Here is a 24,746-nt window from a genome sequence, read left to right on the forward strand (position 1 = left end):
AGTACACTGTATGCTGAAGTAAATTATGGACTAAGGTTTATCATGTCTGTCTGCCCAATGTCAAAAATATAAACACAACCTGAGAAAATAATCCAGCTTCCCCCAATATTCTACGATTCTCCTCCATAAAGGTATTGCTGAGTCAAGAAATGAATAATAGCTGATTTTGAACTGATTCATCATCCTACTTGTTCTACTTCTAGGACATGAGAATTTTTTAGAAGCAATTAATTGGCAGGGATTTATTTCTCAATGCAAGGGCGGATTCAGGGGGGTTTGGGGGGGGTTCGGGAAAACCCCCCCGCTCATTGAATTTTTTTTTTTTACAAGTGTCATTTTATCATTTTCTTGCATTGATAAGACTCTATTAAACACGAATCCATTGTTCTGTACAACTGTGAAATATATACTTTAACTACATAACAGGAAATCACTTTCCGCTTGAACGCACACAATACACAGGTAATCAACAGAGAGAGGGGTAGTACGTGCATCTAGTAAAGTCACAAGATCATCGTACAGTACAATGTAGTCAAGTATCAACAACAGAAAATTGCATAGTTACGGTGCTGCTCAGTGATATTCATTTGCTGATAAAATGCATGGCATTTTATTAACTATTTGAATAAACAATTATATACATGTAGGGTTTTTTATTTTACCGTTTTAAAAATTAAATTAATACATTTTTTTTTCACAAAATCAGGCTGGCTTTCCAAAATCCTCTAGTTTTGATAGATTCTTCGGTTTAAGTAATTTTTTTTTTTAGTTTGAAATATCACTAATTGTGCATGTGTGTTTATATTCCAAATCATATTGACAGTATACTCAAGTAAATTGAAAAACACTAATTAGGAATTCTGAAAAGAATCCAATGTTTGATTTTGATTAAGATTGAACATCAGTTGTATCTTAGAAGTCAGCTTGACTAAATTAATTGAAAATGCATTTAAAGTGAATACAACTTGAAGTCAATTTAACTGCTTGACGTATTCCTAAAATTGTCAGATGTAACATTTTTTTAAAACAAAGTCTAAAGTCTTGTGTTAAAGTAAAATTACAAGCAATTTGAAACATTTTATTTATCTATATTCTTAAATATTTGTGATGATTGGTCTTTAAAAAAGCTACAAAAAGTACAAGAAATGCTGGAAAATGCACCATTTTAGAACTATTTAAAACAATTTTTTTTCGGGGGGAGCCCCCCCCCTCCATTTTTTAAAACAAGGTCTAAAGTCTTGTGTTAAAGTTAAATCAAATTGAAACATTTTATTTTTCTGGATTCTTAAAAATTTGTGATGATTGGTCTTTAAAAAAGCTACAAAAAGTACAAAAGAATGCTGGAAAATGCACCATTTAGAACCATTTAAAACAAAATTTTCTCGGGGGAGGCCCCCCGAACCCCCACCTATGGGAGGGGGACACCCCCTCCCATGCCCTCCCCCTTCGGCCCTTTTGGGCATCAAACCCCCCCCCCCCACATGAACTTCTGGATCCGCCACTGCAATGGTCATGTTATTCATGTTTACAAAGTTAAAATTCAGATCAAGTTTTTAAAGGATAATTTAGTATTTTATAGACATTCCAAAAATCTTATGAGTCAAATGTAACTAAACAAAATTTGTTTTCTGCATCACAGATGAAATATGTTTTACAGCATCGGGTTCGAAAATTTTTCGTTTTAAACATCGGGATCGATATCTCCCGTAATGACAGAACTTGAAGTTGAAATGTACTATGTAGTCGTAGAAAATTTATTGATTCATCAGTTAAATCATTGAATGAAAGTCAGACGAAATCCGAATCAGGTAATTTTTAGAGATAACAAAATTACTGTAGATGTTTTCAGTTCATTAACTTCATAAATATTAGGGAATCAGTATTTCACCATTGACAAATGCAATGGATTGGTTTTGATCCACCCCGGGAAAAATGTATTTTCATAAACGAAAATGCGGTCTAAAATAACGTTGTAAACAATCAATCAACGATAAACATGATAAAACTGACCATATTTTTAAGGAGTCATTTCTTTACGCATAAAATTTATGAAAAAATCCACTTTTCCTTCTAAAATTTATTATCATTAGTAAAGGAAAGGAGTGGTGGCCATGTGAAATACCCATCTTTCAAGTTTCAGTTGAGCTGTTGATTTTGGCTAATTTTAATGTTTCAATTTCACAAGGAATTATTTCAGTATTCAGTAAATAAAATATTTTAAACTGTTTATATTTGGGCATCACTTTCTTGAGTCATTGAGTACATACATGCCAACTTTTGAAAATTCCCATGGGGGATTTTGCGCGTGACGACAATTTTCAAAGCTTTAAATTCGCGACATTTTGTAGTGAAAATAAATGATTATGAAATACTTTTTTTTAATTATAATATTGATATCACTTATTAATACAGCACAAATAAAACAATACAAATTAAAGTTTTATTTTTCCAAATTTAAATATCTTTGCTTTTTATAGTTGTCACTCTGTTTTATTAATTTACATTTTGTTTCTGGTATGTACCCTTAAAATCAAGTGTCACTTTATTCTCTATAAGTACCGGTAAGTATATAGACAGTGCATAATTAATTTTATCTCACACACAAAACAATTTGGAGAAATAGGCCTAATTAAATCATTAATTTTTTAACAAAAGCTCCACCCACCCATCCCAAAGAAAAAATTAAAATTGTAAAAGACTACATAATGAACATGATGAGCTTTTGCAGTCTTGGCAGTGCCATATGGGTCTCTGGTATTTCCTTAAATTGACATATATGTAAACAAAGAAATACAATGTACAATATGAGTATGATCTATGGGAGAAGGGGGGGGGGGTGGTTGATTCAGTGTACTTAACATGAGATTATTATTTAATCAAATTATTTTCAATATTTTTTTAAATTGACAAAGTATACAATATTTTTATTATTAGCAGTTAAAATCAGCAGCTATATATGCTTTGAAATTTTCTACTTTCGTTTTCAAAAAAAAAAAAACGATCTTTTTGGATTCCAATTTTATTCTTTGATTATCATTATATTGACTTTAATTTTTGTTTTTACTACAATGACTAATAATTAAGCCATTAATCTATGTGTTTCACTTTGCATACCCCTTCAAACTGAATCCCCTAACTGCTCCAGGCTATAAGCTACCTGTATCTGGACAGCAGTGTGTGCGTTGAAGCGAGAAGTGATTTCCTGTGGCTAATTAACTGCATGCTAAGTAAACAATGAGACTTATCTGTGTGCATTGAATAAACAACTCTGATATTCTTATCCCGATTGACAAAATTCGGCGGTAGGGAAACTTGAAATCTGAATTTTTTTCAAATCGGGAAATTGGGTCAATTTTTCTCTCCCGATCGGGAAGGCGGGATGAAAGGGTAAAATCGGGAGGATCCCGCCTAAATCGGGAAAGTTGGCATGTATGTGAGTACAATTGCTGGAAATCCTAAGATTAATGCCTCAATCCCACCCTCGCAATGCCAATGGTCCTGCTCGTCAACATGTTGCTGTTAGACCTCTCAGGCAAATTTCATTTAATATTTTAAGGCTTGCTTTTCCTATTGTCAAGCACCAATCAGATTATTTTTAAAATTGATTGCTAATCAGATTTGAATGATCAGTTCAGTTGTGTTATGTTGTAAGCATTTTCACATATCTGCACTGTTTATAGAACTTTTGAGATCTATCAGATTGTTATCAATATCTTCATCATTCATTAGAAGTATAAGACAGTATAGATGATTGAAATATTGAAATCTAAATCTAACGTTATATCTTTATTTATGGTGTCTGAAGATCTTGTCATTGTAAGGAAGGTGTACATCATCATTCCATTTGTGAATTCATTCTGCATGCTGTTTTAATGGTGTTTGAATAAAAAAATTCTGAACTAAATAATAGTAAATTTTTTATTTGAACAATCTAATGCAATTTTAATAGCTATGTTTTATTAGAATAAGTCTAGTTTATTTTAAATAATTCTTTTTAGGTCAGTTTGCTAATTTTGAAACAGAATAATCTAGACATGATGTGATTTTTGGCCTGTAAACAAAGGTTGGCCAGTGAAGATGATACAGTGGTATCCCTGGGTTATTCTCTTATGAAAGACTGTTTTTGAGTAAAATGTGTGCAGTTGTCAATATCTCTCTCTAAATGTGTTCAATTTGAAGATGTGTACTGCTTTTTGTGGATTAATATCCAACAAGTTCTGAAATGCATTAAAAATGAAAAAGAAATTAAGAGGCAGTCCACTGAAAATCAGGCAATGGGTGGCACATCGCATGTCATGGATTTTTATTATTTTTTGCATGTAGACTTATAAAAGCAAGTGTTTACACATGACAACATCAAAAAAATTTTTAATGCTCCACTAGTCCTATTTTTGGTAAGTGCTCAATTTTAAGTGAAAAAAGGTCAACAGGGGGGTAAAAAATATTACTACTTTTTTATTTTGTTTTATATGTACCAGATACGCAAAACCTGGATGTGTCTATCAATATTATTTATACCATAGACTCTTATCTTTAATTTTATAAATGAATAAGACTCCAATTTATATTTCTTTAGAAAAAATTATGTGGTCCAAAATTGAGTTTACCAAGTAACTTTTTGAATTCATTATCCAATTTTCATTACGTTATAAAACCCAATACATTACGATGACAGATTTTTTTAGAATTGGCCAACATAGTCACATGTTTAAACTCCATATTAAATGTGAGTGTGTGATTGTTTAAATCGCCTAATAAAAAAAATAACATAATTTAAAAAAAAAAAAAACGAAATGTTTCACTAAACCATCTTCCGTTTTAATGCCAAATTATAGTGGGGAATTCAGTAGTAATCTAACTCAGTAAATATATTTTTATAACATTTTTCAAATTTTTTTTTCATTGTTAATCGTACCGCGGATTGTTTCTTTTGATTTGACTGCATAGGTAAATATATTAATATCATGAGGTAAACATATCTCAACTTCGTTGAATTAAATGTTGCGTAAATCTAAAACATTCATCATTGATTCCAAACTTTATAAGAATTGTTCATTTATATAAACACTTCATTAATTATTTTTACGCATATCATAGTAAATCAGTAAAAAAAAAAAGTTCTCAGACATGTATAAAAGTACTTTTCAAAACGGACTTGTTTTAATACATCTACCTGAGACGCCGCCCGTGTATATAAAAATGTATTCTGCAGAGTAATTACACAGAAAAAGAGAAATCATTTAAATCTTTTTCTTTACACTTTATGCAAAGAATCTACAAACTTCTCTGGAAAACTTGCAACTATTTCATTGTGACGCAATATTAGTCAGGTATATGACGTCACTGATACATCAATGGAAACGTGATTTCAACCTGAATAATATCGCCAATTTTTATCTAAATATAACGTTTGGAGGCGAAAATGAATTATATTTTGAAAATATGTAAGTTATTTTTTGTTTAATAATTTTCTTTAGTGCATCGATTCTAAATATTTCACTAGGATTCCGATAAAAAGGTGTATAGCAGATTTACCGATGCCACGGGAGATAACTCTTGCATAACAAAATTTCATTAAAACGTCTATATATTTTGCCAGAAAACTACTATCAAAAGTGTTTTGCCCACCGATTTTATTTTTGAAACTGATAGACGAAATATTTCTAGATTTAGTTCAGCATGAATTATAGTCCTTTTAAAAATGTATTGGAAATTACAGTTCTTTGTTTCTGACCTAAATTCAATGGTTTATATAGGGGAATTCAAGAACACGAAACAAACGGATATTTTACTAAATAAGCAATTTTCAAAAAAATCTTCCATTACATTATTCCATTTGGACTACATTGATATTGTTTTCAATAAAATATCAAATATTCGTCACATTCGATGTGCTGCCTATTAATACAATCCTGCCTGGTTTTTCGGCGGACTGCCTCTTAAGCTAATGTAGGCCTATTTCCGAGAAATTCTTTTTTTCAATTCTTGATAGCTAAAATAATTATTTTCAAGAATATTTAGCTATCAAACAATTTGACTTCATATGATTATTTATTTGATACCGGTACTTTATTATAGCTATGGTTTGATTTTTCTTAGTCACTGTAGCTGCTCATTTGGGAAATTGATGAAAATAAATGCAACCCTAGAAAAAAATGAACTTCCTTGGAAATCTCTTACTTCAGCTAGAAAATGAAGATTAATTGACAGACTTGTATTATCGCAGGGCTGTGTGAAATGCATGAATTTCTGGGTTTTTCCTTTTTGTCAGGATAAAGGCCCTAGGGGATTGCTCATTTTGATGGATTTTCTATTATTTCTCCATCTGCCTAATTTGCAGTGAGAAACTCATTTTACAGTTCAAGGAATAAACAGGAACATATTGTTTGAATCCTGTAATTCCCAATTATAGTAAAAGGTAATTATACATGTATGTACTACAACAAAACATTTTTTTTATACATGACAATGGTTAGAATGTTTTCTTTAATTTTCCCTTTTATGCATTCACAATAGAAATAGAATCTCCAGTCTTATCACTAAATATAAGGTATTTATCTCTTGTCCACTGAACTGTTGATTGAATACCAGAGGAAAAATCAAAGGCAGTGTCAAGGCCTATGTGACCATTATCATATGAACTTGAATGTCTTCTTCAATATTTTTTTAATTTTTTCAACTGAAGATTTTTGATGAGTTTGAGAATAGAGATACATGCATGATGCACAAATACCAAGGGTGAATAATATACTACCATATTACATGAAGTTCTTTATAATGTAGTGTGCATAAGCCATGAACATAATATTCCATTCCCTGTTCACATTTACATATAAAGAGCCATCTTATAGATCTGTATATAAGTCATACATGTCTTACAATCAATGAATGTTTTTGGAACACAAGTTTTTAACACCACACGTAATTAAACATCAATAAATAAGGAATATTCCTGATTTTCAGCGCGTGGCATCCGTGCGTCTCCATTAAAAATTATATATTATTAATGAGTAGACTTTGCTTATTCTATATTTTTGAATAGGAAGCATTTTATTGGAGATATTGATTTCCTGGGTGAGATATAGCAGCATGTTGTAGCTAGCCCTGTGTGTATATTGATTCAGAAGTCTCCCTATACCGTATACATCTGTCTGGGACTGTGTTTACTCCATGTTAGTCAAATACAGTCCGATTTTAACACTGATTGTGCTTTATTGACAGCCAGATGTGTTTATTATTTCAAAAAAATTGGATTTGAATGTTATAGCATTTACAGGTTAGTATTTTATGAGTTAAGTGTGAGACTTATTATATTAAGCTTGTCTCCAGGATTCTTGGCTCTGCTTATAGGCATGAATTAAACTTCAAAACTTCTGATAATATTTTCTTTGCTATTTATTTAAGAATAAAATTTTTGCTGTTTGAAAAGGTTATTTCTTGATACTTTTTAACTGAAATGAATCTATAATAATGTTCCACATGATAGGTTTAATTTCTTGTCGAAATACAGGATGAATTGAAAATGCCATTCTGTAAGCTTTTAAAATCCTATATAGTGGGTATATATATAAAAGTAAATAAGTAAGTCCCTTTGAAGGGGTTTCTTCATATTCTGATAACATCATGATATCTCTCAGAAGAACAGCTGTTTACATATAAGACCCACTCCTCCATATGTAGAATGCTGTTACAGTCCGTGTCAAGTTCTTGTAGCTGTTTGTTAGAAGGTGGAACAATATACACTTCGTTTGTAAACGTACACAGGATTTAGATGTTATGTAATGCTTTTGATGCTTTGAAAAAGGCTAAATTTGATATTCTCATATTTGTTTCTTCATTGTATAAAACATTGAAATTTAATGAAAAAATTGAGGGGTGGATTGAGAGGGTGATTTTGAACATGTAAAGGAGCTTATATTGTTGTACTTAGTAACCTGAGGTAAGTGAATAATTGTAATTAGGGGATTTTTTCCTTTGTTGCCATTATAATTTTGCTGAATGTTGAACTTTGAACCTGGGTTCCATATAACTTCATATTTATGACCCCTCCTATAAAATATTAATAACAAACCTCTGAAGGATTTAAAATATTTTGACAGTGAAGTGGTTTTAAAGAGACCCTAGCTAGCTCTTCATTATTGCCTTATATATAAATTTAAGATGTTACTTGGCAGTTTAAAGTGAATTGGTTGGCATGTTTTAGTTTGCATCCTCTGGTGGCAGTTCATGTATATATATATATATCTGAATCATTGGTCCTTGTAATATGGCCACAGGCATGAAGTTTATGCATGTTACCTAGGGAATATGATAAATGAGTGATAATATTGAAACCATCAACTTTAACTGATGTAATGCTGGTATCAGTATATATGTTTGACATATCAAACAAACAACAATGGTATTTGAAAGATCTATTATAAACTAATTAACTGCATGTATGTTTTTCAAATAATGTTATGAAAGTATAAGGTCTTTAAAGAATAATCATAACATACCCTTTTCCATATCGCATCTTGCCTGAGATACTTGTGACAGACGAAGAGCCAATTAACTCAGGTTAAAAACTTGTATAAGATTAGAAAAGTTTTGTTAAAGTGTAACAAATTAATGTCTTTCAAACCAGTCAAAATTCTTATCCAGTTAATAAGTTTAGTTATAATCAGCAAATTCTTAGATTGATCAATAGGTTATTTTTCTTATTTTGACAGTTCTAAAATCCTCAAAAAGTAATACATGTATACATGGAATGAATGTAGCTATTGTATAAAGTAAATTGATTGTAAATGTAGCCTGTTCATGAGGTCAACCCGTAGATATATTGACTTCACAGAAAAACATATTGACTGAGCACTTCTGTCTATATCTTTATGGATCAACCTCCTAAGAGGGCTTTATTTGTATAATATCAATATTGCACAACTCTCTTTCTCGGTACATACTCAGCAGACAGGGCGTTAAGGTGGACACATTTAAAAATTAACCATGTTTGTTTTCCCTATCATATTTTAATTGATTTATGAATTACTGCCATATATGTGTTACATATGCCTCTTTAGTCTAAATACTTTTATCAATTAATGCATATTTCTTTGTTGTACTCCATTCTGTTTTCAGAGAGTATACAAAGAGATAAAGTATCAATTGTTTAAATACTTGACATTCGTAAAAACAAATTAATACTGGATGCCATGGGCAATGTAGTCACAGATTTCATTCAAGTAACATCTGTTGCAAAGTTGTGTATTGCATTGGAATAAAATCTAATAATAATTCATTGTACACATTTATATCAAAACATTGAGTTGGAGTAGATCTTCGCTTGGCGACTTTTACTCAATATATTGATGCAATGTATAACTTTTTCTAATCTATTTTGAATTAACTTCACTTAATTTCCAGATGTCATATCTAACAAATGGCATCCCAGCTGATAAAAATATTTAATGCTTTGAAGTCTCCAAACATTTCAGCACACTGGTTTAAATACATGTATTTAATTTTGTTTTAGTTACCAGGTTATACATCTCAAATACTTTAGTTAGTAAAAGATTGGGGAGTTAATTCTTTCAAAATACAATTTCACAATCCTGATCATAAACCTACCTGATCAAATTTTTTAACAGCAGTCTTCACGTAGGCCTATGACGTCCCGCTCTTGCCTTTTCAATTCATCTTTATTTATATGGTAAATTCTCTTAAAGGGATAAATCAGTCAACCTGTATATTTAGATATAAACCTGTTTTCATAATGTTTGTGTTTTACACAAGTCTTTTCTTCTCCACATTGAGTCACGTAACATAGTGTTCTTGATAATTTTGTCATTACCGCTTAATGTAACTGTTTTTGAAATAAATAAAGTATATACATATATGTCATTAATGATGTCAAATAAATGAAATTTATTCATTTAAATTTATTTATTATATTGTACATTGTATAACAACAAAAAAGACAATCCTTGTGAGACAAAAAATTGGTTGAGACCATATTTTAACATCATTTAAATGCTGTTTTTATATGCATATGACATCACCCTATAATATTTTTAACTTTATCAATTCATCAAGTAATGTTGGCTGCATAAAATATAAATTGAAACCAGACACATGCATTACCTATTTTGAAAAATGTATATCACTTTAAGAATAATAAAACACAAACTGTGTAAAGTACATTTTTCTGCGAATATAGTCCTTTAAAATTCAATGTGTCTTAAAAAAAGTTAAACCAATTTGATTCAAAGGAAGGACAATGTCTACTTTGAAGGGATAGTAAGAAAAAAATGATAAGTTACTTTATATATTAGATATGAAAAACATATATATTTTTACAGATTTACATTAGTTGAAGCCAGAAACCTATGTGTAAAAAAATGTGACTGCTTAGAATCTCGTCATTGTCTTAATATGAGTAGGAAGATACTCATCCAATACACTTATTAAAAACACTATACTTCATGGTAAGATTTTATTGGGTTTAATTTCCTGGCTATGCAAATATATGCCTTTATAATGAAGTAGACAACTGAGGTATTAGTCTGGAACATTAACAGTGTGTAATTATCTAAGGATTACAGAAAGATCTGCAGCTGTGCCTCAAAGTTTGAGACAGCATATCAAACAAATTTTTAGTTGTCATATTTAAAATCATCTCCCACAGCCAACATGTTGCTGGTAATATAATTAGATTTCTTGGATGAGGAAAAGGGAGTCCAGATTGAGACAAGGGTAAAATAAGATAAAAACAAAAAAGGTACAAGTTTATATCATCTTCCACTTGGTATTTCATGAGGACAATTACACCTATGTACACCTATGTAAGGAGTAAAACACCAAAAATAGGCATTCCTTAATTAAACCTTGGCAAGGCAGATTTCATTAAGATATTTCATAAAAAAAATTATTGGAAGTCAAAACAGTCGAATGGTTTATATTACAGTGTGTTTGCAATTTATGATTTTTTTTTTTTTTATGAAATTAAAGCTTAGACAATTTAGTGAATAAGGCTTATTAGATAACAATATCTGTCAAAATGGTCATGCCTACATGTACCACAAAAATTTTCACTGTGACTAAAGAATTGTGAATTGAAATTTGCTCATGGAATTAAGCATATATTCAATCTTCATGACGAGTAAATTAATAATCAGTCAAACCGTGTTCCTAATTCACTTGATGTGACAAATGCCATCACCGGATTTGTTTGGATCACTGCAGGTTAATTGTATAGACCTCTGCATTGCCATTGGTCAGCTATTGATGTTCAGTTTGTTCATCAGCCTCAAAGTTCTGATGCTGTCTTGCAGGTTTTCCGATAAGAGTTTAATACTATACAATTCATTCCTGTCTGGCATGCGATGGCTGGAGGAGGTGTAAACTGATGTAGGGCTCTGGAGAGGGAGAGTCAGCGGTCCAATCATTCTGGGTTCTGTGGACCTCTATGGGAGAAATCACTGGCTCGGGGGCCATGGATAGATGGGTGTGTCCTAACGACAGACATTTGGCCCTCAGGGCAAAGTAAGTACAGACATTTGGCCCTCGGGGCAAAGTAAGTAAACAGTTAAACTTCATTATCTTGAACAATGGAAGATCTATAATGATTTTAGCTGTGTTAAGTACTTTTTCTTAATGTTTTTTAACCTTATTATCTGGAATCCTTGGATAATTCAAATTTCAATCACTGTCTTTATGTGAGTTCAAGATAATTAGGTTTTACTGTATAATCCTGACATCTTTTATTGTAGAAAAAAATTAAAATCTTTTTGATTTTGAAGTGAAAAAAACTGGAAATGAAAAACATAATTATACAAGAAGAAATATATCCATAACCATTTAATGCACACTTTTTTATGAATATTTCCTATATATTACACTTAGTTATGCAAGTTTTACACTCCTTCAAGGGCATTTAAATAAGCAGTTTTCAGATCAATATGAGTTCCATTTACATTCCAATATATATGTAATGTGCATATTTTTGGAAACACAAAGAGTTTGATAAATTTTTTAATTTACATTTTCAGAAATCAATTGAAGCAGATGTTAAATCATTCTTACAAAATTTAAACTAGGGCACCGGCACAGAATGGAACATCAATTCGCAAAGAGTATATATATACATGTATATATTAAGGAAGGTAGCATTCGACATTGATCCCGATGCAAATTAAATTTGTCACTTATGAGACAAAACTAACGCCTCCTCCCACACATGTCAAGTTGTTTATTACTATGTCCCCTCGAACTTCATTGCAAGGAGATAATTAAACTGTATGGTTTTGTCAAAGTCTTCAAAAACGTGTCAATTAAGTAAGACTGTGCATTTGTTATATTGTCAGACTGGGAACAGGATGGTCAGTCCACACCAACAAATTGTCTACATTCCACAAAGGGGACCAACTCAGCATGGAAGAGCAGGAGCACATAATGAATGTCATCGCCAAGGCAGATTACCTCGATCAAGTGGAGCAGGAGAGGATAGGGTAATTATCTCCCTTGTATATGAAATCAGTCTTTACTCTGAAATTTTATAGCTCGATCATCTGAGCCAAAGGTTCAAGTGAGCTTTTCTGATCAAATTTGTCTACTGTCTATCGTGTATGTTGTTGTATTTGTCCCTTTTCACATTTCCAAAATCCACTGGGTCAGGTTTAAAAAAATATTAACATCCTTGGGTGAAGGGGATTTATGTTTGTTCGTCCCCTTTCAAAGAAAGGTAATTATAAATTAGTGAAATATTTTACTACATTGAAATACATATGTCAGCAGAATAATATCTTTAAAAATCCTCTTCTGTAGATTCAGATTTGTTTAACCACTCTCACAGGGATCCTGAGTCAACATATTGTCATTGAACCCAGGCTGGCTTATTTCATTCCATATTTCAGTTCATTTCAAAGGGGGAGTTTCGATAAGGCCGTTTGGACCATAAAAATAAATTTCAATTTATTTTTTCAAAATTAGTTTAGAATTAAAGATGAATATCTTAATTTTTGTTATTAATATTTTAAAAGTTAATATGAGATAAATTCACACCGTAGCCGACACAAACTTAGATGTACCCGCAAGTGCGTTAACATTAGGCCTATGGGAAAATATGTGTCGATTTTCAGAATATGAAGTGCATGAGGGACACTCACCTAGTTTTGCCCAGTTATTAGATATGCCCTGCACACTAATAGTTTACAATAGGATGAGTGTCGCGTGTGCACTTCATATCCAAAAATTGAAAATTGTCTAAAATTTGCATAACCTAAAATTAAACTTCATTATCAGGTTAAAAACAAAGGAGCACATTTTTTTTAAAATCAAAAATAATTGAAAATATTAACAATAGAATACTGTGTTATTTCTATACTTATTTTCATATAACGTTAACGTCTCATTTTTTTCAACTACACGGAACAGGGGGAGTTTTATGAATATCGTCGGCAAGCGTTCCAGTTAAATATTTTTCAAGTAGATATTTTTTTATATCAAATTTGACCATTAATTCCTTGTCATCTGTCGGGTTTATGCTGTGTTTTAAGCTAATATGGGTCGAGGTCAATGTTTTTAAAGTAATTAAAGTTTTTTTAGCAATGCCACTATAAGTACCCAGACATCTTTGTATTGATGCACAAAAAAATTAAAATCTTTTTGATGAATGGAGTAAAAGCTTGACTAAACATGCACCGATGATACATTTAGGGTTGCACATTACCAGAAATGGTAAAATTTTATTTGAACTGGAAATGAAAAACATTGTATCAAACATATATCAGGAAAAATATTATTTAGCCAAGAAGAAATCCTCCATTCTGCTAGAGAAGGTTCGTTATGTTTTTCCATGTGGTTGATATTTATGTAAGCACATTTTTTTTAAAGACTAAATGTTGATTTATATGTTTCTGCAGAATTTTGGTTTTAACACATTGGCATTTATAAATGTATTTTGATGGACAAGCACTTACTAAATGTACATATTACACTAGTTTAGTTGAGAACATAATGTGCATCTTTAAGTTGTTTTAAAAATACTTCCAACTTTAAGAATGAAATGGGCTATTTAAGTTTTTTTATCAGCAGTATTGCATTACCAATAATAGTTTACTACCTGCAAGTATAACCTGGTTTTAAAATTAAAAAAAAAACATGTAAATTCCAATATATAAAAAAATCATTGTAGCGAAACAAAATACAAATATGATCTATTACTGATCGAGGTTAACTCATTTTCAAAACTTAACACAATAGTCACAAGCATTTTGGGAAAAAAAATGACCCCCACCCCAATTTTTCCGCCAAAAATCAATGAAGCGGAACATTTAATTCAGCAAGATACACTTAATACTAAAAAGATTTTCAAATAAAAGTTTTCAAGCAAGCGATTATAGAGAAAAGTGCGGAAAACCAAATGGGGCACCAGAGGGCGGACACAGACAGAATACGGAAACTATCAATTTCACCGGCAAGACAACTAATTATATATATATATTGACTTTGTTTAATATATATCAAAATACAATGAACATTACAATGCATTCTTTTGAATATACTTTTAAAATAATATAAATATGCACCTGCATTTCAAATTACAGAAATCCATTTTTTTTTTCAAAGCATGGTTTAAAACTAGATTAAATAATTTTAATGTATAATTTCACAATAAATTTTGCGCTATAACTTTAGTTGCTGAAAATGTATTGCAAACAGTTCTAAACACCTGTAAATTACACTCAAAGTTGATCTATCTCATGTTTTTTTTCTATTTGTTTCCCCTCCGGAAAAACTGTTATAAATTGATTATTATGTTTAAATATAAACTGTCAGTAATTATAAATTCCTCTTGTAAACGTTTCTGTCTATTCTGTATATATATGCTTTATAAGTTAAATTCTCCCTCTTTCACAGAAAAGTTACAATTAAGACTCGAGAAAAATCTTGCAACTTAAAAAACATTCACATAAAATAATTTTTTTTAATTTTCTGTAGAAATTAATATTGAAATTGGTTATTTGATGTCTTTATACATTTGTCACATTTCATTTATGATTTGACGGAAAAAACAGGATCCCGTTTTAAATCTGCCACTCCTTAAATGAAGTGAAGGGGGTATACTTAAACTTTTATTTGTTACGTGACCAGAAAATGTGCAGTATAAATTATTTTCATATTTTTAGGAAGATAAGACATTTATCTACAACATATCACAATTTCATAACATTTCTCGAGGGGCCGCAAAACAGCCTTATCGAAACTCCCCCTTTGTGGGCTGACTGATGCAACATCTTTTTGAAAATTATAAATCTTAATTATACCCCCCGCAAACGAAAGGCAGATTCACCATGTCCGTCTGATCAAGTGGAGCAGTCTGTCTGTCTGTCGACGAGATTTTGTCCGGACCATTACTCAGAAACTATTGGAAGGATTTGTCTGAAAATTTGTACACATATTATTCACCATATGAAGTTGTGCACCTGGTATTTTCATCTTGATTGGATTATTATTTTGAATTTTACAGGTGTTTTTTCATTTTTATTTTGTGGTTTTGTCTGGACCGTTTCTCAGAAACTATTGCAAGGATTAATCTGAAAATTTGTACACTTATTATTCACCATATGAAGGTGTGCACCTGGAATTTTCAACTCTTTTTGTTAATTTTTTTGCATTTTACAGGTTTTATTTTTTATTTTAATTGACTTGTTCATTTTGGGTTCATGTATAAGGTTTGAGATATAGAATCTAGAATATCTGTTCAAAAATACTACAGCTTAAAACTACTCATAAAAACTTAAAAAAAGAAACATCATAAAGTGTTAAAAATAGTTTTTACATTGCACAGAAGATAATGTAATTTCATTTGTCTCTTGGGAATAATGACTGGACATGCATCCAGTTAAAGATAATTAATGAGTTTGGTGTTGGAAGTTGTTAAGGCATATCTCTTATCAAGTGTGTGTGTTATCTATCTCCAGGGAATAAGGCACAAATAAAGATCTCTCTTCTCTTATTCTCTTAATTGTAATTTATTGTCTGTCAAAGCACTTCATCACTGGATGACCAGCTCTTTATTTTCAAAATGCATTTCAAATTGATATATATCAAGATTAATTTGATTTTGTATAATGGTTTTTTTTCAACAATCAGTTTGCAGAGTGACATAACACATAATTGCAATATATTTATTTAATGCAGTAATAAAAAAAAAAATAAAATGAAAAAATTAAAACAAAATGTTACAATGGAATTACAATGTATTAGTTTTGATGTTTCATTTGGTTGCACCTTTGTTTCATTCATTAAGAAACATGATGAGCAATTGTATTTCACTGCAAATTTTTGTAAGTAAATTGTGAACACCTCTAGATCCATAAAGTATTTTTGAATTGGCACCTTCTCTGAAAAACCCAGCGGGGGGTATTTGTCCCTAATGGACAGTTCTAGTTGTTTTTCTTATCTCTCAACTAGTTACATCGAGATATTCTACGATAAACAACTTGTAACACGTGCATTTGAGGTGTGAACTGAAACCTTTTTGTTTACATTGTCTGACTGTTTATGAAATTGGAAAGCTTTAATTTGATTGGTACTTCTCAGTGAGAGAAACAAACCCTAAAATATCTAATGAAATATGCCAGGGGTCCAACAGCAACATGTCGATTCATGACCCCAGCATTGCGAGGATGTTGAGAATGGGTGGGGTTACAATAGGTGTCAGATCAAGGGTATACACAGGAATATATTACAAAAAAGTTTTTACAAATTTTCTCAAGAAAAGCAAATTCATGAATACCCATGTAGTCATTTTGATATGGAAGTATCCTTAGAGGGATATGATATATATTCAACCATTTTTTAATCAAAATTCTTTCAAAACTGAATTAAGCATGACAGTTTGGGGGAAATATGCTCTTCAAATAGTTCTTATAAAACATGTTGAATAGGGGTGGGACAATACACAGATCTTGCAATATGATACGTATCTCGATATATTGGCACGATACGATACGTATCTCGATATTTTGAAAAGTAATAAAACTATTTTAAAAAATTAGTATTTTATTTCATTTCTTGTCTTGTCATTAAATCAACATGATAAATTATAAAACTATTCAAAAGAATTAGTACTTTATTTTATTTTTTGCCTTGACATTAAATCGACAAATTATTCTATATCAAATCATGTGTGCTTTGAAATTAATACTTGAAGTTCATTAATATCATTCACTAAAATTTTACAAAAACAAAAATACATGTACATATTATTATTACCAAATTACTTTTAAGAAGTTGTTTACAAATAGTTGTGTAGTTCAGCAGAGAACACTGACTAAAATTCATTTAAAAACATCACATTTACATTTTTATTAATTGTTGAAAGTCTGTAGCAAAGCTGAGATTAAAAAAAAAAAAAGAGATGGACTAACAATTAATTATGTCAAATGCTCTGGAAACGATGCTTTCTGTGTATAGCACGCATTAAATACTGAAGTTTTCTTGTCCAATCTTCCGAGGCTGTTTAAAAGTGAAAACATTTTACCCCTAAACAACGACTTATTAGTTCTAAAGTGTGTTTTCAATAATCATCATCATCTCTTCGCTTCGTACAAGCCGCCATTTTCCAAGGACATGTACTTTCATTTTCAATTTTTGGATAGGTCGTTCGTGTATCGTTTCGTACCGATATTTGAATGCTTGTATCGTAAACCGTATCTTAGAGAAAAATATTGATATGTATCGGTGTATCGTTATATCGTCCCACCCCTAGTGTTAAAGTATTTCTCCCTTTTAATTGGCCTTCGTCATCCACACATGTCCTAAGCTTTGTGGCTCTGTTTCCTTTAGCCATCAATATGTCTATTGTTCAGAGTGTAGTCTATATGTAAAGCTACATAAGAATCTCTGAGACATTTCAATGGAGACAGATTTCTGAAGTGATGGTACAGCTGCCGTCTAGATGCATAATAATCTCCATCTTTATTGATAGAAAGTCAGTTATATAGCAGGGGTTTGACTGTCTGGGGCCGAGTTCGTTAGCTGTGTTACTGATTTTCTAACAAAAATAGCTGGAAAAGATGATTTAAGTTTTGTATTAAGATAACAATAATATTTTTGCTGTAGTAAGAAAAATCTTTTTCCTGATAATTAATTCAGCAGAAATAAGAATTGTTTCAAAACTTGTTTTAGAGTCAGCTAGGTTACGTGACTTAAAGGCATATATAAGTACTGTGCTGAAACTTTAGACTAAAATAAACTTTTAGTAATTTTAATCAATATCAATGGTAAATGCACAATGGAATTGTCTTTTTTGTCTGACATTGAGGAGTGTTTTCTTTCTTTCTAATTATCGTTGTAATTATCGGCTTTTGTGAGCTGAGTTATTTAGATGACTGTCTTAAGAGCCTGCTGTGCCACATGAAGTGTTTTTCCAACTTCTTAGTACTGGGTAATTAATTGTCTGTCAACAATTTTCACCTCTGATTCTTATTATCACATTTTGCCAGCAAGATTTATTACATTTTAATCAGTGTAATACTCTAATTTATCCATTATATTGAATAAAAGTGATGTTTTCGAAAGTGATATTTTTCAGGTTAAAAAAAATATCAGGAGTGATATTATTCACAGTGAAAATGTCAAAAGTGCAACAAAACATGAAATTTTAATTTCATTCTATGTTGTAAGATAGCAGGAGTAAATAAATAAACTGACGCAACCTAAGACTGCCAAAGTTTCTCCAAATTGTTATTATCCATGTTTACTTAACAATTTTCAGTCCCAAAGAGTGTTACATCTCACAACTGCTCAACCATCATGCATGATATCAATGGCTACAGTACAGTACATGTATTACTAAACGATAGATTCAAAAGGAAGCTAAAAAATGAACAGAAAATTCAATGTTTTGTTCTTATGATGTTTGCAATTACAGTGAAAACTGTCTAACCTGACACTGTTGACGTCAATTTTTTTTCTATTGTACTAGATTCCATAATTTTTTTTTACACTGTACAATCCGACACACTGTCTATTCCTAAACATAATTGGTCTCCCAGTCTGTGTCAGATTAAACAGGTTTCACTATATTTTTTGTTTGCCTAGTTCAGAATAATTCATTTTCCTTACTTTTTTACTTGACCCCACAAACTTTTATTGTCATAATTTTGTTTTCATTTCATATGAATTTATATGACCTCAAGTCTTTAGCCAAGCTACTCTTTCTGGCTGTTGTCACTAACCAGTTTTTCCAGTCCTTATAATGATGTACAGAAAATGCCAATTTGTAATTACCAACAATCTCACAACAAACAACCCTTGCAAAACAGTCATACAGAAATAAAGTTTGATGAATGATAGCAAATGACGTTTCTATTTTATTGGTACCCATTTTCTTGTACAGTTTACTACATTAATTTTGATTTTGGGATATAATAAATTGATGGGTTTTTTTTAAATCGATAGAACCACTTGATAGTTGTAGTAATGGACCACTGCATCATCAGAGAATCCCCCGTAAAGCTGAATTTTGTCCAGACCTAATCAATTTCCATTAAATCCGAAGTCTGATGGGTGTTACCAAGATGGAAATTAGACTGACATTGATTTATTGAAGACTTTCTGATATCACAAGACTGTAGTTATTACATCATAATAAAATGTTTGGAAATGTATTGATTCTGTAGTTTTGTCTGTGGACAAATCAGTCAAGTTATAAAAGGAATGACATTTGCATCAGTAGACCTTGTATTTTTTTTTTCATGACTTTAGACATACAGATAGATTATTTCTCATAAAGAATTAGTTTTGTGAAATAATAATAATATATATATATATTAAAAGCTTATTTCAACCTTTAATATCCATGATGAATGGAGAAATCTGATCTTGTTTAGTATTTGTTAATAGAAGCTTTTAAATGATGCAGAGTGTATCTGATAACAAATACATTTCATTATTTCTAATGGTCTGACAATTTGGGATTAGTTATAATGGCCTTACAATCAGTGGTCCATATACAAGCCCTTATCCTCAACCAGTGAATCCCTGCCTCTACTAAATAAAATACCATATGACATAGGTGAATAAATATATGCAAGGGTTGTTGCTAAGACCCTGGGTCTAGAGAATTTCCCAATAACATGAATGATGCATTTCCCAGATTATTTTGTTATTCCTCCTCAACTCCCAAAAAATTCTTTTTTAAAAAAAAAAAAAAAAAATGAAATTATTTCTTTTTCATCATATTTTATTTTTAGCTCAGACCGAATAAACAACATTGTACCATTTTGTAGGGTATATTTCTTATAGTTAACTGTAGATTTTATGATACTTCAGAAACCTGTAGTTAAATTAATGTGAATATGCTTGTATATGTATTTTGTAGTCGTTTGGTTGAAAAGCTGGACAACATGAGGAAGAACGCGATGGGGAATGGCACCACCCAATGTATACTGTGTGGAGACGAGTTTGGTCTGCTGGGGGCAAGTCCCACCCACTGTGACGACTGTAAAAACGTGAGCACCACTGTCATATAGGTTACAATGAAATGAATACCTTAAAAAATAAACTGATTTTATACTTCAGTTTTCTGATTTCTGGTTTAAATTTTAAATTTATAACGTTATTTCACTGACAACTATAAAGCTGAAAGTTAATAAACAACTTAACTGATATAGAATAACCTGTTATTGCATTGAAAGTTTATTGTTTACCTTAAAAAATGTGTTTTTATTTGATAAATTGGTGATTTTTATGCGCCCGGATTGATAGATCCGAGGCGTATATTGTTTTTGTCCTGTCTGTTTGTTTATCTCTTTGTCTGTTTGTCTGTCTGTCTGTTGTTAACTTTAACCTTCGCCATAACTTTTGAACCATGAGAGATAGAGACTTCATATTTGGTATGCATACTCTACCAATGAAGCTCTTTCAAAGGACATCAAGGTCAATGACCGTGTGACCTTGACTGCGACCTATATGCTAAAAATAGCTTTTTCGAACTTTTGCCATAACTTTTGAGCCATGAGAGGTAGAGACTTTATATTTGGTATGCATACACCACTAATAAAGCTCTTTCAAATGACACCAAGATCACGGCCTTGTGACCTTGACTGACCTATATGCTAAAAATAGCTTTTTAGAACTTTCACCATAACTTTTGAACCATGAGAGATAGAGACTTCATATTTGGTATGCTTATTTCACCAATTAAGCTCTTCCAAATGACACCAAGGTCAATGACCTTGTGACCCTGACTTTGATTTATCTGCTAAAAATATTTTTTTGAACTTTGTTGCCGCTGGGCAAACACAAACACATCTTGTTTTTTATTTTCTGGAGGGAAAATAATCAACTATTTATTGATTAAATTTGCTGCTAATTAACTCTATGCTGATATTTTTTTTGTTTGTCACAATGTATCTGATAATTCATCCTTTATTTTCAGGCTGTTTGTACAAAGTGTGGAATAGACACCTTTAATAGCAATAAACAGCAGCTGTGGCTATGTAAAATCTGCAGCGAGTACAGAGAGGTCAGAATGGATTTTCACATTACCTTTTTTGAAAGTTAAAAAAAATTTGATCAGAGAAAGTCTGTGTTAATACAGTTAAGCAATGAATTTTAGTGGGTTTTAATTCATGTTGTTACTAAAATTAAAGGAATATGCCCACCAGGCCTAGACAAAGTAAGAGCTTTCTTCAAATATTGAATCCAAGATTGACCACTCTGCATCACACTTTTTAAAATTTTGTCATATTTATACATATATTTTCTGATGCTGTCACCTCCTTTAAAACTTCTACGACAATAAATGCAAGGATGGTTTTGATACCTGTAACTTTATGGTGCATGATTTCTTTCTATCTCCAATATTCCATAAATGTGAGAGGGAATTTGAAGCTTAACCCACATTATTAACCCACAAGTGTTAATTTTGATATATTTATTGCATTGCATTTTATAAGTGAATAGAGTCGTTCAATATTGTCATTTAGGTTTGGAAAAGATCAGGAGCTTGGTTTTTCAAAGGAATTCCAAAATATGTCATACCAGAGAAAAAGTCTGAAATTTCAAAAATAGGAGGTCATAAAGGTCAAAGAGAGTTACGGGGTTCACTGAGGTCACGACCTGGGTCTGGCAGAGGTTACAACACGTGGAGCAGGGGAAGGGCAAGTCATGGTGAGGCATAGAGAAATATAGAGGGGGAAGGGGGTCAGTTGGGGGGAAGGAGGACAACATATAGTAGACTAATGATAAAAATTTTGTATTTTAGCAAGTTACGGAGAAAGCAGTGATCAGGAATCAACCAGTAGCTCAGATGACGAGGTTAGCATTGGGAAAAGAAAGACCGTCAAACGCTCAGGTGACTCTGGAGGTGAGAAGAGAATCTCAATATTGCTGGGTGGTCTATAAGGCTTGACTCTGAAACAGCTACGGGAATACTGAGACCTCTTCTTCTAATCACTTTAGGGCCTTCCTCTTTCCTTTTTAGCTCACCTGAGCCAAAGGCTCAAGTGAGCTTTTCTGATCACAATTTATCCGTTGTCGTCGTCGTCGTTGTCGTTGTAAACTTTTTACATTTTCAACTTCTTCTCAAGAACCGCTGGGCCAATTTCAACCAAACTTGCCACAAAGCATCCTTGGGTGAAGGGGATTCAAGTTTGTTCAAATGAAGGGCCTCACCCCAATTCAAGGGGAGATAATTGGGAATTAATGGAAATTTGGTGGTATCTTTTAAAAATCTTCTTCTCAAAAACCACTGTGCCAGGAAAGATGAAACTTATGGGGAAACATCCTCAGGTAGTGTAGATTCAAGTTTGTTCAAATCATGACCCCCGGGGGTAGGGCGGGGCCACAATGGCCGACCAAAGTTTTACATAGAAATATATAGGAAAATTCTTTAAAAATCTTCTTCTCAAGAATAGCAAAGCCATAATTGATCATATTTATATGGAAGCATCCTCATGTAGTGTAGATTCAAATTTGTTCAAATCATGACCCCCAGGGGTAGGGCGGGGCCACAATGGCCGACCAAAGTTTTATATAAAATGTATAGGAAAATTCTTTAAAATTTTCTTCTCAAGAGTAACAAAGCCATTATTGATCATATTTATATGGAAGCATCCTCAGGTAGTGTAGATTCAAGTTTGTTCAAATCATGACCCCCGGGGGCAGAGCGGGGCCACAATGGGCGACCAAAGTTTTACATAGAAATATATAGGAAAATTCTTTAAAAATTTTCTTCTCAAGAGTAACAAAGCCATAATTGATCATATTTATATGGAAGCATCCTCATGTAGTGTAGATTCAAGTTTGTTCAAATCATGACCCCGGAGGGTAGGGCGGTACCACAATGGCCAATCAAAGTTTTACGTAGACATATATAGGAAAATTCTTTAAAAATCATCTTATCAAGAAAAGCAAAGCCATGATTGGTCATGGGACTACTTTTGGATATAAACTATTCAATAATAATCCAATTTCTACTTTTTCCAAGCCACAGTGCTCAGGTGAGCGATGTGGTCAATGGGCCTCTTGTTATAGTCAGCCTTTGTGAGCTGTATGCTTGGATGTTATGCATTATATTGATATATAATATATTTGATTTTGAACTCATTCTGATTCATTCTGGTTTCTGTATTCTTTAGATAGTTTCACCTTTACTTTCTTTTTCATTAGGATATAGTACAGAAATCTATTATTTTTGCTCCTTTTTGTGGACATATTATTATTTCTTCTCATATTTTATGTAAAATGTCATTTATTTTTTATCAATGGAAATACATATGAGTGAACATTAAGAAAAATGAATTATGATAATGTACAAAATGAAAAATAAGCAAAAGAAAAAAAATTCTGGTTTAGAATGAATCATTTTTGTAAATTATCACAAGCTTAAAGAGATCAGTTTATTAAATGACTATTTTTTTTTTACCTCATGAATTGAATGCAGATTCAGTGTACAATGTATTATCTTTTTTATTTTAATCAAAATTTGTTGATTTTTCTTAGTTTGTTTTCCTTATAACATGATTTTATTCTGAAAATAGGATGTAAAAATTTTTATGATCCACAGTAATCACTTACTGTGTTATTTGTAATAAGGAATAATTTTGTTGACTTTTCAGAGAGTGACAACATCAGTATAACAAGTTCTACCAGTGGTCAGTATTACAGTAACCATGTGAACAAGGAGCAGCGCCCAAGCATCACCAGCAGTAACTATTACGGCGGCCATCTTAGTGCCACCGAGAGTAGTCGTGGTGATGATCTCCATGACGACACAGACAATGAAAGTATTGGAGGTAAGGCACAAAACACTAGTTATAAAACTTTTAACTCTTTCTTTACAGTAAGATTGCAACTTTAACTGATTTTCCTAGCTTCGGTACTAAGTACTCAAAAAATTCTATACATATAAGCTCTACTAAGTCTGCTAGCACACTTTGTAATCTGTTTAAAATTTATTACTGGATCTGTGCTTTGTAGCAATTTTACATAGCTGCGTTTTTTTTAAATCACCAAAAAAACAAAAACATCCTAAATCTTTGATATGTTACAAAATAAAATGGTTCTAATTCAGGGGCTAATTTTCGTATATATATTTGTTGATTTTGCATTGAGAAATTCAAAAAGTATTTTCAGTTTGAATTTCCAATTATCATTTTCTTATACATGTATCCACAGTTTATTCTGTGCTGTTATGTTTACATAATACATGTACATTTAATACACGTGACAGGTTTTTCCCTAGAGAATAGGTG

The 24,746-nt window shown here is 31.6% G+C and overlaps 1 protein-coding gene across 4 annotated transcripts in view; it reads left to right on the plus strand.

Annotated features, from left to right (window-relative positions):
- Nucleotides 1–1,727: 1,727 nt before the first annotated feature.
- Nucleotides 1,728–24,746, plus strand: part of LOC134280310 (double C2-like domain-containing protein beta) — a 33,789-nt gene continuing 10,770 nt past the window's right edge. Inside the window, exons 1-8 of one of the 4 annotated variants that reach the window (XM_062762727.1) lie at nt 1,728–1,808; nt 11,310–11,520; nt 12,342–12,485; nt 20,369–20,498; nt 21,428–21,514; nt 21,978–22,161; nt 22,256–22,345; nt 24,111–24,287. In XM_062762727.1, the coding sequence (XP_062618711.1) occupies nt 11,444–11,520; nt 12,342–12,485; nt 20,369–20,498; nt 21,428–21,514; nt 21,978–22,161; nt 22,256–22,345; nt 24,111–24,287 (889 nt within the window). In that variant the 5' untranslated portion in view covers nt 1,728–1,808; nt 11,310–11,443. Of the gene's footprint in view, nt 1,809–7,132; nt 7,281–11,309; nt 11,521–12,341; nt 12,486–20,368; nt 20,499–21,427; nt 21,515–21,977; nt 22,162–22,255; nt 22,358–24,110; nt 24,288–24,746 lie in introns of those variants that run through there. The other 3 variants (XM_062762724.1, XM_062762725.1, XM_062762726.1) reach the window with 3 other exon arrangements.

The sequence above is a fragment of the Saccostrea cucullata genome, unplaced genomic scaffold, assembly GCF_032062105.1.
Source record: "Saccostrea cucullata isolate Sc308-1 unplaced genomic scaffold, CSIRO_AGI_Scuc_v1 ctg216, whole genome shotgun sequence".
Taxonomy (NCBI): Eukaryota; Metazoa; Mollusca; class Bivalvia; order Ostreida; family Ostreidae; genus Saccostrea; species Saccostrea cuccullata.